The sequence below is a fragment of the Narcine bancroftii genome, chromosome 11 (genome assembly GCF_036971445.1).
Source record: "Narcine bancroftii isolate sNarBan1 chromosome 11, sNarBan1.hap1, whole genome shotgun sequence".
In the NCBI taxonomy this organism is placed as follows: domain Eukaryota; kingdom Metazoa; phylum Chordata; class Chondrichthyes; order Torpediniformes; family Narcinidae; genus Narcine; species Narcine bancroftii.
Window position 1 is genome coordinate 11,216,679 of NC_091479.1, and position 12,081 is coordinate 11,228,759.

General features: G+C 51.3%; 1 protein-coding gene across 2 annotated transcripts in view; it reads right to left on the reverse strand.

Annotated features, from left to right (window-relative positions):
* Nucleotides 1-11,037, reverse strand: part of LOC138745514 (protein ERGIC-53-like) — a 61,629-nt gene extending 50,592 nt beyond the window's left edge. Inside the window, exon 1 of one of the 2 annotated variants that reach the window (XM_069902605.1) lies at nt 10,755-11,037. In XM_069902605.1, coding sequence (XP_069758706.1) covers nt 10,755-10,914 — 160 coding nt within the window. In that variant the 5' untranslated portion in view covers nt 10,915-11,037. The remainder of the gene's footprint in view (nt 1-10,754) is intronic. The other variant, XM_069902604.1, reaches the window with a different exon arrangement.
* Nucleotides 11,038-12,081: the final 1,044 nt, after the last annotated feature.

Genomic DNA, 12,081 nt, shown 5'->3' on the forward strand with positions numbered 1-12,081 from the left:
AGGACAGGGAAACGCCCAGAGGGCGGGCCAGCCTGTGAACATAATCATACCACCACAAATGGTAAAAAAACTGAGGGCACATTCACCACTTCAGCTGGCAGCTTGTTCCCCACTTCCAACACTCTGTGTGAAGAAGTTCCCCCTCATGTTCCCTCTAAACTTTTCCCCTTTCACCCTAAACCCACGTCTGCTGGTTTGTACCTCACCTACCCTCATTGGAAAAAGCCTGCCTACGTTCACTCTGTCTGTGCCCCTCATAATTTTAAATACCTCTATCAAATATCCCCTCATTCTTCTACATTCCAGGAAATAAAGTCCTAACCTTTCCCTGTAACTCAGTTCCTGAAGTCGAGGCAACATCCCAGTAAATCTCTGCACTCTTTCAATCTTATTGATATCTTTCCTGTAGTTTGGTGACCAAAACTGCCCACAGATGCAAATGGTATGTTGGCCTTCATATCAAGAGGGTTTGAGTATAGGAACAAGGATACCTTACTGTAGCTGTACAGGGCCTTGGTGAGACCCCACCTGGAGTATTGTGTGCAGTTTTGGTCACCTTATCTAAGGAAGGATGTTCTTGCAATGGAGGGAGTGCAGAGGCGATTCACCAGGCTGATACCTGGAATGGCAGGAATGACTTAGGAGGAAAGATTGTGCAAATTGGGATTGTACTCGCTGGAGTTTAGAAGATTGAGAGGGGATCTCATAGAGACATATAGAATTCTGGCAGGTCTGGACAGAATGGATGCAGATGGGATGTTTGCAATGGTGGGAAAATCCAGAACCCGGGGCCATGGTTTGAGGATAATAGGCAAACCATTTAGGATCGAGATGAGGAGGAATTTCTTTACCCAGAGGGTGGTGAATCTGTGGAATTCGTTGCCACAGAAGGCAGTAGAGGCAGGTTCATTAAATCTATTTAAGAGGGAATTAGATCTATTTCTTCAGTATAAAGGTATTAAAGGTTACGGAGATAAGGCGGGGACGGGGTATTGAACTTTAAGATCAGCCATGATCTCGTTGAATGGCGGAGCAGGCTCGAAGGGTCGAATGACCTACTCCTGCTCCTATCTTCTATGTTTCTATGTTTCAATCCTCCAGATGTCTTACACAACTTTACCAGAACATCCCAACTCCTTCAATCACCACAAAGTTGTAAATCAACATTCACACTGGCACCTCCCACAAATAACAACGTGGAAGCATTAAAACTGGCTAAGATGCCCAGAATGACAGACAGGAGCAGTTGATTGACAGGTGCCAAAGAGAGAGAGAGAGGAAAAAACCTTATCTGCAATAAGGACAGCATTCCCCTTGTCATCACCTACCACCCCACCAGCCTCCACATCTTCCTTCACCATTTCTACCACCAACAACATAATCCCACCACCAGACACATCTTCCCCTCTCCTTCTGCAGGGACCTCTTCCTCCATGATTCCTTCATCCAATCCTCCCTCCCTACCAATCACCCCCTTGGCACCTACCACTGTCACCGCAGGAGATGCTACGTGTGTCCGCACCATTTGGGACCCCAAGCAGTCCTTCCAAAGTGAAGCAACACTTCACTTGTGAATCTTCAAAGATCATCGACTGCACCCGGTGTTCCCGTATGGTCTCCTCTACATTGGAGAGGCTGTGCGCAGTCTGGGAGATCACTTTGTTGAGCACCTTGGCTTTGTCCACCGCAATAGCGTGGATCTCCCAGTGGCCACCCATTTCAATTCCCTTGCTGACATGGCTGTCCATGGTCTCATGCACTGCCAGACTGAGAACAACGGCAAATTGGAATAAGAACAACACCTCATCTTCCATCTGGGCCCCCTCCAACCAACCGGATGTCATTAAACATCAACTTCTCCAGTTTCCATTAGAAACCACCACCCCATCTTCTTCCTTGTAGCTGTTTCCCTCTTCCCTCTATCGCCTTTACCCCAACTCTTGGATTCACAGAGCCAATGCCCCCCCTTCCCCTTATCAATTCTCACTTTTCCTCTATCCCTCTCTCTCTGGCCTCCTCTCCATACCTTTTATCTGTTGCTCTGCACTCCCAGCCAGGGCTTTTATTCAGGCACCCGCCTGCTTTTTCCCATTCCTTGACGAAAGGCTCAGGCCCGAAACGTCAGTATGGACACTGAGAGGCCGGCTGAGTTCCTTCAGCATTTCGGTGCGTTTTTACTGCAATCACAGCATCTTTTGTGTTTCACACCAGAGGAAAAAGTAGTCAGGTGGAAGCTGAGCCACACAAGATGGAGTTGGGTGACTAGTCGAGGCAAACATTTGTTTCAGTTGGCTTTCCAAATCTAGGTTTGCCACAACAGTCAATGAAAAGCCACTGACAGCTGAAACACCGTGGCGCAGCCGTTACCTCTCAACTCAACAATTCCAAACCCCCCACCCCCCCACCGCCTCGGGTAGTAGCAGTCGTCATAGGCTTTATCTGTCACTTTAAGAGAAAAATGAGATGTTTCCCCAAGCCCGCGGTGCTACATTAAAAAAACTACATTAACAACTACAAACAGCATGGTAAAAGAACCAACAGGCCCCAAAGAAGCCACTGTGAGTGACTGCTGCACCACCATCTCGGGACTCTAAGCTGCCAACGCACACATCTCCAATTACACTTAAAATGTGAAGAAGTCCCACAATCGATTGATTTTCAAGGTTACAGAAGAGGCAGGTCGAACTACGTCTTTAGGTGTTAAAATGTCCACGAGAGACCGTTCACCCGATCCGAAGGTGCCATCGGTGTGGACTTTGCATGTTCTGCCATGGACCATGTGGATTTCCACTGGTTTTCATCGACATCCCCCTCCCAAAAACAACGGACGCGACTGATCATCCCGTGCCTTGCTGAATGGCAGAAACAACAGGCCATGCCCTAATTAGATTCCACTTGCCATCTTCCAAGACCGATGTGTACAGCAATTCATCCTTCCCCTGCACAATTAAGGTATGGACTTGATCTTCACCCTCCCATACTCACACAACCAGACCCAATTAAATTTAAGATTTAAGCACACCCTCCCTCACCTCCAGTTTAAATTCCGTACGCAGTAGTTTGAAGGATTACGAACCAAGATACAAGACAGGGATTTTCGGCTTGGCCCACTCAATTTTTTTTTTTTTGCAATGGTTCTTGGCTATGCCTGATACAGGTGAAGAGACAAGAAGAGGGAGATTGGAACTAGCCCCTTGGGATGAGATGGGCTGAGTGACCTCCTGTTTGTCATTAAGACGATGAGATACTTGAGCTATTCAGCCCATTGAGTCTGCCCCACCATTCAATAATGATAAATTCTAAATTTAGACATACAGCATGGTAACAGGCCCTTTTGACCAATGAGCCCGTGCTCTCCAATGACACCTAACTGACCTACAACCCCCCATGGTACGTTTTTGAATGGTGGGGGGAGATCGGAAGAAACCCACGCAGACACGGGGAGAACGTACAAAGGGCTCACAGACCACGTGGGATTCAAACCCCGATCCCAATCACTGGTGCCGCAACAGCGCGGCGCCGCCCATTCGTGGGCATTCCCCCACTGCCCGTGACCCCTAATGCCCTGGCGAATCAAGAACCAAGTCGTCCCCCACCCCCCACACTGGCCTCCACCACCGCCTGCGACAAGTCCCACAGATTCACCACCAAGAGAGCCGCCGCTCTCCTCAAGGACCCCCACCCCACCACCGCCCTTCCCTCTGTGAGCAGTGGGGAAAGGTAGAGGAGGCTGAAGACGAGCACAAAGGGCAGCTTCTTTTATTCTTACTGCTGCAGAACCATGACTGGTTCATGATGCTCCATGAGTGCCTCTGCCTCTCTGGTCGAACCTGAAGCTGTGTGCAGGCGTGGAAAGATCCCAGGACCACCGGGACGGGTGTCTCCCCACCCCCCCAAGAGATGGAGGAGGGAGGTGGCTTGACATGGACATTTCCCCTTCTGCTGCTTTTAGTTCAACTGGGGGTCTCGCAATGTTAATTGCCAAAGGGGACAGGAGGAGGGGAGAGTAAGTATAACTTACTGCCATGCTTGGGGGGGTCTCACAATGTTAATTGAGTCTTGCCAAAGGGGACAGGAGGAGGGGAGAGTAAGTATAACTTACTGCCATGCTTGGGGGGGGGGGGTCTCGCAATGTTAATTGCCAAAGGGGACAGGAGGAGGGGAGAGTAAGTATAACTTACTGCCATGCTTGGGTGGTGGTCTCGCAATGTTAATTGCCAAAGGGGACAGGAGGAGGGGAGAGTAAGTATAACTTACTGCCATGCTTGGGGGGGTCTCGCAATGTTAATTGCTAAAGGGGACAGGAGGAGGGGAGAGTAAGTATAACTTACTGCCATGCTTGGGGGGGTCTCGCAATGTTAATTGCCAAAGGGGACAGGAGGAGGGGAGAGTAAGTATAACTTACTGCCATGCTTGGGGGGGTCTCGCAATGTTAATTGCCAAAGGGGACAGGAGGAGGGGAGAGTAAGTATAACTTACTGCCATGCTTGGGGGGGGGTCTCGCAATGTTAATTGCCAAAGGGGACAGGAGGAGGGGAGAGTAAGTATAACTTACTGCCATGCTTGGGGGGGTCTCGCAATGTTAATTGCCAAAGGGGACAGGAGGAGGGGAGAGTAAGTATAACTTACTGCCATGCTTGGGGGGGTCTCGCAATGTTAATTGCCAAAGGGGACAGGAGGAGGGGAGAGTAAGTATAACTTACTGCCATGCTTGGGGGGGGGGTCTCGCAATGTTAATTGCCAAAGGGGACAGGAGGAGGGGAGAGTAAGTATAACTTACTGCCATGCTTGGGGGGGGTCTCGCAATGTTAATTGCTAAAGGGGACAGGAGGAGGGGAGAGTAAGTATAACTTACTGCCATGCTTAGGGGGGTCTCGCAATGTTAATTACCAAAGGCGACAGGAGGAGGGGAGAGTAAGTATAACTTACTGCCATGCTTGGGGGGGTCTCGCAATGTTAATTGCCAAAGGGGACAGGAGGAGGGGAGAGTAAGTATAACTTACTGCCATGCTTGGGGGGGTCTCGCAATGTTAATTGCTAAAGGGGACAGGAGGAGGGGAGAGTAAGTATAACTTACTGCCATGCTTAGGGGGGTCTCGCAATGTTAATTACCAAAGGCGACAGGAGGAGGGGAGAGTAAGTATAACTTACTGCCATGCTTGGGGGGGTCTCGCAATGTTAATTGCCAAAGGGGACAGGAGGAGGGGAGAGTAAGTATAACTTACTGCCATGCTTGGGGGGGTCTCGCAATGTTAATTGCCAAAGGGGACAGGAGGAGGGGAGAGTAAGTATAACTTACTGCCATGCTTGGGGGGGTCTCGCAATGTTAATTGCCAAAGGGGACAGGAGGAGGGGAGAGTAAGTATAATTTACTGCCATGCTTGGGAGGGGTCTCGCAATGTTAATTGCCAAAGGGGACAGGAGGAGGGGAGAGTAAGTATAACTTACTGCCATGCTTGGGGGGTGTCTCGCAATGTTAATTGCCAAAGGGGACAGGAGGAGGGGAGAGTAAGTATAACTTACTGCCATGCTTGGGGGGGTCTCGCAATGTTAATTGCCAAAGGGGACAGGAGGAGGGGAGAGTCAGTATAACTTACTGCCATGCTTGGGGGGTCTCGCAATGTTAATTGCCAAAGGGGACAGGAGGAGGGGAGAGTAAGTATAACTTACTGCCATGCTTGGGGGGGTCTCGCAATGTTAATTGCCAAAGGGGACAGGAGGAGGGGAGAGTAAGTATAACTTACTGCCATGCTTGGGGGGGTCTCGCAATGTTAATTGCCAAAGGGGACAGGAGGAGGGGAGAGTAAGTATAACTTACTGCCATGCTTGGGGGGGTCTCGCAATGTTAATTGCCAAAGGGGACAAGAGGAGGGGAGAGTAAGTATAATTTACTGCCATGCTTGGGGGGTTTCGCAATGTTAATTGCCAAAGGGGACAGGAGGAGGGGAGAGTAAGTATAACTTACTGCCATGCTTGGGGGGGTCTCGCAATGTTAATTGCCAAAGGGGACAGGAGGATGGGAGAGTAAGTATAACTTACTGCCATGCTTGGGGGGGTCTCGCAATGTTAATTGCCAAAGGGGACAGGAGGAGGGGAGAGTAAGTATAACTTACTGCCATGCTTGGGGGGGTCTCACAATGTTAATTGCCAAAGGGGACAGGAGGAGGGGAGAGTAAGTATAACTTACTGCCATGCTTTGGGGGGTCTCGCAATGTTAATTGCCAAAGGGGACAGGAGGAGGGGAGAGTAAGTATAACTTACTGCCATGCTTGGGGGGGGTCTCGCAATGTTAATTGCCAAAGGGGACAGGAGGAGGGGAGAGTAAGTATAACTTACTGCCATGCTTGGGGGGGTCTCGCAATGTTAATTGCCAAAGGGGACAGGAGGAGGGGAGAGTAAGTATAACTTACTGCCATGCTTGGGGGGGTCTCGCAATGTTAATTGCCAAAGGGGACAGGAGGAGGGGAGAGTAAGTATAACTTACTGCCATGCTTGGGGGGGTCTCGCAATGTTAATTGCCAAAGGGGACAGGAGGAGGGGAGAGTAAGTATAACTTACTGCCATGCTTGGGGGGGTCTCGCAATGTTAATTGCCAAAGGGGACAGGAGGAGGGGAGAGTAAGTATAACTTACTGCCATGCTTGGGGGGGTCTCGCAATGTTAATTGCCAAAGGGGACAGGAGGAGGGGAGAGTAAGTATAACTTACTGCCATGCTTGGGGGGGTCTCGCAATGTTAATTGCCAAAGGGGACAGGAGGAGGGGAGAGTAAGTATAATTTACTGCCATGCTTGGGGGGGGTCTCGCAATGTTAATTGCCAAAGGGGACAGGAGGAGGGGAGAGTAAGTATAACTTACTGCCAAGCTTGGGGGGGTCTCGCAATGTTAATTGCCAAAGGGGACAGGAGGAGGGGAGAGTAAGTATAACTTACTGCCATGCTTGGGGGGGTCTCGCAATGTTAATTGCCAAAGGGGACAGGAGGAGGGGAGAGTAAGTATAACTTACTGCCATGCTTGGGGGGGTCTCGCAATGTTAATTGCCAAAGGGGACAGGAGGAGGGGAGAGTAAGTATAACTTACTGCCATGCTTTGGGGGGTCTTGCAATGTTAATTGCCAAAGGGGACAGGAGGAGGGGAGAGTAAGTATAACTTACTGCCATGCTTGGGGGGGTCTCGCAATGTTAATTGCCAAAGGGGACAGGAGGAGGGGAGAGTAAGTATAACTTACTGCCATGCTTGGGGGGGGTCTCGCAATGTTAATTGCCAAAGGGGACAGGAGGAGGGGAGAGTAAGTATAACTTACTGCCACGCTTGGGGGGGGTCTCGCAATGTTAATTGCCACAGGGGACAGGAGGAGGGGAGAGTAAGTATAACTTACTGCCATGCTTGGGGGGGTCTCGCAATGTTAATTGCCAAAGGGGACAGGAGGAGGGGAGAGTAAGTATAACTTACTGCCATGCTTGGGGGGGTCTCGCAATGTTAATTGCCAAAGGGGACAGGAGGAGGGGAGAGTAAGTATAACTTACTGCCATGCTTGGGGGGGTCTCGCAATGTTAATTGCCAAAGGGGACAGGAGGAGGGGAGAGTAAGTATAACTTACTGCCATGCTTGGGGGGGTCTCGCAATGTTAATTGCCAAAGGGGACAGGAGGAGGGGAGAGTAAGTATAACTTACTGCCATGCCTGGGGGGGTCTCGCAATGTTAATTGCCAAAGGGGACAGGAGGAGGAGAGAGTAAGTATAACTTACTGCCATGCTTGGGGGGGGTCTCGCAATGTTAATTGCCAAAGGGGACAGGAGGAGGGGAGAGTAAGTATAACTTACTGCCATGCTTGGGGGGGTCTCGCAATGTTAATTGCCAAAGGGGACAGGAGGAGGGGAGAGTAAGTATAACTTACTGCCATGCTTGGGGGGGTCTCGCAATGTTAATTGCCAAAGGGGACAGGAGGAGGGGAGAGTAAGTATAACTTACTGCCATGCTTGGGGGGGGGGTCTCGCACTGTTAATTGCCAAAGGGGACAGGAGGAGGGGAGAGTAAGTATAACTTACTGCCATGCTTGGGGGGGTCTCGCAATGTTAATTGCCAAAGGGGACAGGAGGAGGGGAGAGTAAGTATAACTTACTGCCATGCTTGGGGGGGTCTCGCAATGTTAATTGCCAAAGGGGACAGGAGGAGGGGAGAGTAAGTATAAGTTACTGCCATGCTTGGGGGGGTCTCGCAATGTTAATTGCCAAAGGGGACAGGAGGAGGGGAGAGTAAGTATAAGTTACTGCCATGCTTGGGGGGGTCTCGCAATGTTAATTGCCAAAGGGGACAGGAGGAGGGGAGAGTAAGTATAACTTACTGCCATGCTTGGGGGGGGTCTCGCAATGTTAATTGCCAAAGGGGACAGGAGGAGGGGAGAGTAAGTATAACTTACTGCCATGCTTGGGGGGGGGTCTCGCAATGTTAATTGCCAAAGGGGACAGGAGGAGGGGAGAGTAAGTATAACTTACTGCCATGCTTGGGGGGGGGTCTCGCAATTTTAATTGCCAAAGGGGACAGGAGGAGGGGAGAGTAAGTATAACTTACTGCCATGCTTGGGGGGGGTCTCGCAATTTTAATTGCCAAAGGGGACAGGAGGAGGGGAGAGTAAGTATAACTTACTGCCATGCTTGGGGGGGTCTCGCAATGTTAATTGCCAAAGGGGACAGGAGGAGGGGAGAGTAAGTAGAACTTACTGCCATGCTTGGGGGGGGGGGTCTCGCACTGTTAATTGCCAAAGGGGACAGGAGGAGGGGAGAGTAAGTAAAACTTACTGCCATGCTTGGGGGGGTCTCGCAATGTTAATTGCCAAAGGGGACAGGAGGAGGGGAGAGTAAGTATAACTTACTGCCATGCTTGGGGGGGGGGTCTCGCAATGTTAATTGCCAAAGGGGACAGGAGGAGGGGAGAGTAAGTATAACTTACTGCCATGCTTGGGGGGGGGTCTCGCACTGTTAATTGACAAAGGGGACAGGAGGAGGGGAGAGTAAGTATAACTTACTGCCATGCTTGGGGGGGGGTCTCGCAATGTTAATTGCCAAAGGGGACAGGAGGAGGGGAGAGTAAGTATAACTTACTGCCATGCTTGGGGGGGGTCTCGCAATGTTAATTGCCAAAGGGGACAGGAGGAGGGGAGAGTAAGTATAACTTACTGCCATGCTTGGGGGGGGTCTCGCAATGTTAATTGCCAAAGGGGACAGGAGGAGGGGAGAGTAAGTATAACTTACTGCCATGCTTGGGGGGGGGTCTCGCAATTTTAATTGCCAAAGGGGACAGGAGGAGGGGAGAGTAAGTATAACTTAGTGCCATGCTTGGGGGGGGTCTCGCAATTTTAATTGCCAAAGGGGACAGGAGGAGGGGAGAGTAAGTATAACTTACTGCCATGCTTGGGGGGGTCTCGCAATGTTAATTGCCAAAGGGGACAGGAGGAGGGGAGAGTAAGTAGAACTTACTGCCATGCTTGGGGGGGGGGGTCTCGCACTGTTAATTGCCAAAGGGGACAGGAGGAGGGGAGAGTAAGTATAACTTACTGCCATGCTTGGGGGGGTCTCGCAATGTTAATTGCCAAAGGGGACAGGAGGAGGGGAGAGTAAGTATAACTTACTGCCATGCTTGGGGGGGGGGTCTCGCAATGTTAATTGCCAAAGGGGACAGGAGGAGGGGAGAGTAAGTATAACTTACTGCCATGCTTGGGGGGGGGGGTCTCGCACTGTTAATTGACAAAGGGGACAGGAGGAGGGGAGAGTAAGTATAACTTACTGCCATGCTTGGGGGGGGTCTCGCAATGTTAATTGCCAAAGGGGACAGGAGGAGGGGAGAGTAAGTATAACTTACTGCCATGCTTGGGGGGGTCTCGCACTGTTCATTGCCAAAGGGGACAGGAGGAGGGGAGAGTAAGTATAACTTACTGCCATGCTTGGGGGGGGGGTCTCGCAATGTTAATTGCCAAAGGGGACAGGAGGAGGGGAGAGTAAGTATAACTTACTGCCATGCTTGGGGGGGTCTCGCAATGTTAATTGCCAAAGGGGACAGGAGGAGGGGAGAGTAAGTATAACTTACTGCCATGCTTGGGGGGGGGTCTCGCACTGTTAATTGACAAAGGGGACAGGAGGAGGGGAGAGTAAGTATAACTTACTGCCATGCTTGGGGGGGGGTCTCGCAATGTTAATTGCCAAAGGGGACAGGAGGAGGGGAGAGTAAGTATAACTTACTGCCATGCTTGGGGGGGTCTCGCAAAGTTAATTGCCAAAGGGGACAGGAGGAGGGGAGAGTAAGTATAACTTACTGCCATGCTTGGGGGGGTCTCGCAATGTTAATTGCCAAAGGGGACAGGAGGAGGGGAGAGTAAGTATAACTTACTGCCATGCTTGGGGGGGGGGGTCTCGCACTGTTAATTGCCAAAGGGGACAGGAGGAGGGGAGAGTAAGTATAACTTACTGCCATGCTTGGGGGGGTCTCGCAATGTTAATTGCCAAAGGGGACAGGAGGAGGGGAGAGTAAGTATAAGTTACTGCCATGCTTGGGGGGGTCTCGCAATGTTAATTGCCAAAGGGGACAGGAGGAGGGGAGAGTAAGTATAACTTACTGCCATGCTTGGGGGGGTCTCGCAATGTTAATTGCCAAAGGGGACAGGAGGAGGGGAGAGTAAGTATAACTTACTGCCATGCTTGGGGGGGTCTCGCAATGTTAATTGCCAAAGGGGACAGGAGGAGGGGAGAGTAAGTAGAACTTACTGCCATGCTTGGTCCAGAAGGGAATGGAACCGTCCCGCCACGCCAAGTGGGGACCCTTGAAGCTGTACTTGTACTCGAACCTGCGGCGCGGCCACTCTGCCGTCTGGCCGAGGGTGAGCCAGCAGAGCAAGGGCATCAGCCACAAAGCGCGACCCACCATCGCTCGCCTCGCACTGAAGCCGGTCTCGACAGCCCTGGCGAAAGAGCTACCAGTCAGCAGCCGATTGGCTGCTGACGCTGCGGTCAAGGGCTCCCGGCTGTGGTTCGCACCACCCCCCTCCCCCGGCTCAGCGCCTGGCCAACAGGACGATCTGCAATTAGCCCGCGGAAGGCGATGAGATTTTTAAAAAGAAAACTTGCAAATATAAACTTCAGAAACAGAAAATGCACCCCTCTTCACTCTGTTCCCATCGGGGACAAGGTCCAGGAGCTCAAAGGCTCCTGAATGCATCAAAACTCAGCAGGTCAAACAGGGTCAGTGGTCCTCGACCTTTCCCTTCCCACTCACCGCTGGGCCAGTCCTGCTCTGTGATGAGTAAGGGGATCGCTTCGAGGTGGGAGCGCAGCGGTCCGCGCCCACGCCGGCCGTCCAACCGTGGCGAGACCCAGACGCCCCCTTCCACGGGCCGCCGGGGGAGCTGGCCCACCACCACCGGCGGATCCCCCGCTCGGGACCCAGATGCTGGAGCCAACCGGGGGGGTTCGGCCCGCTCAAGCCACGCCCCGGGGGTGGGGGGCAGACGACGCAGCCGAGTTCACTCCGGAATAAACTCAGCACGAATACACTCTACCTGCACGTGTGCCTTCTCTCCTCTGCGAGTTTGAGAAGCTAAAGCCCAGGGGCTAGAACCGTGAGCTACTGGAGCAGTAGCAACCCCGCTACAGTACGTGAGTGGGAAGGTTGAGAATCACTGCTCGAGACCCAATTGTTACTGAAATATTTCGCTTGAGAAAAATTGCCATTGGCTCATTTCCTTTGGAGTTCTGAAACCGTGCACATGACGAGTCAATGAGGGACGATTAAAACAGTGGTTTTCCAACTTTTTCTTTCTACCCACATCCCACCTTAACCAATCCTTTACTAATCACAGAGCACCGATGGCCTCGGGATGACTTAAAGTGGTATGTGAGTGGAAAGAGAAGGCTGAGAACCACTGGTACGTTGAAGAGCCGATGTAAAGATACATAACCAACCCTCCCAGCTTGAGTCCTTCATCAAGTTATGGAAAAATGCAGGCCAGCAGCTGACCATCTATTTCATGGCGTTATTTGTCACTGTCTGGTACAGTGAGGAGAGTCAGTCACAAATATTATTCTCCATATTTCC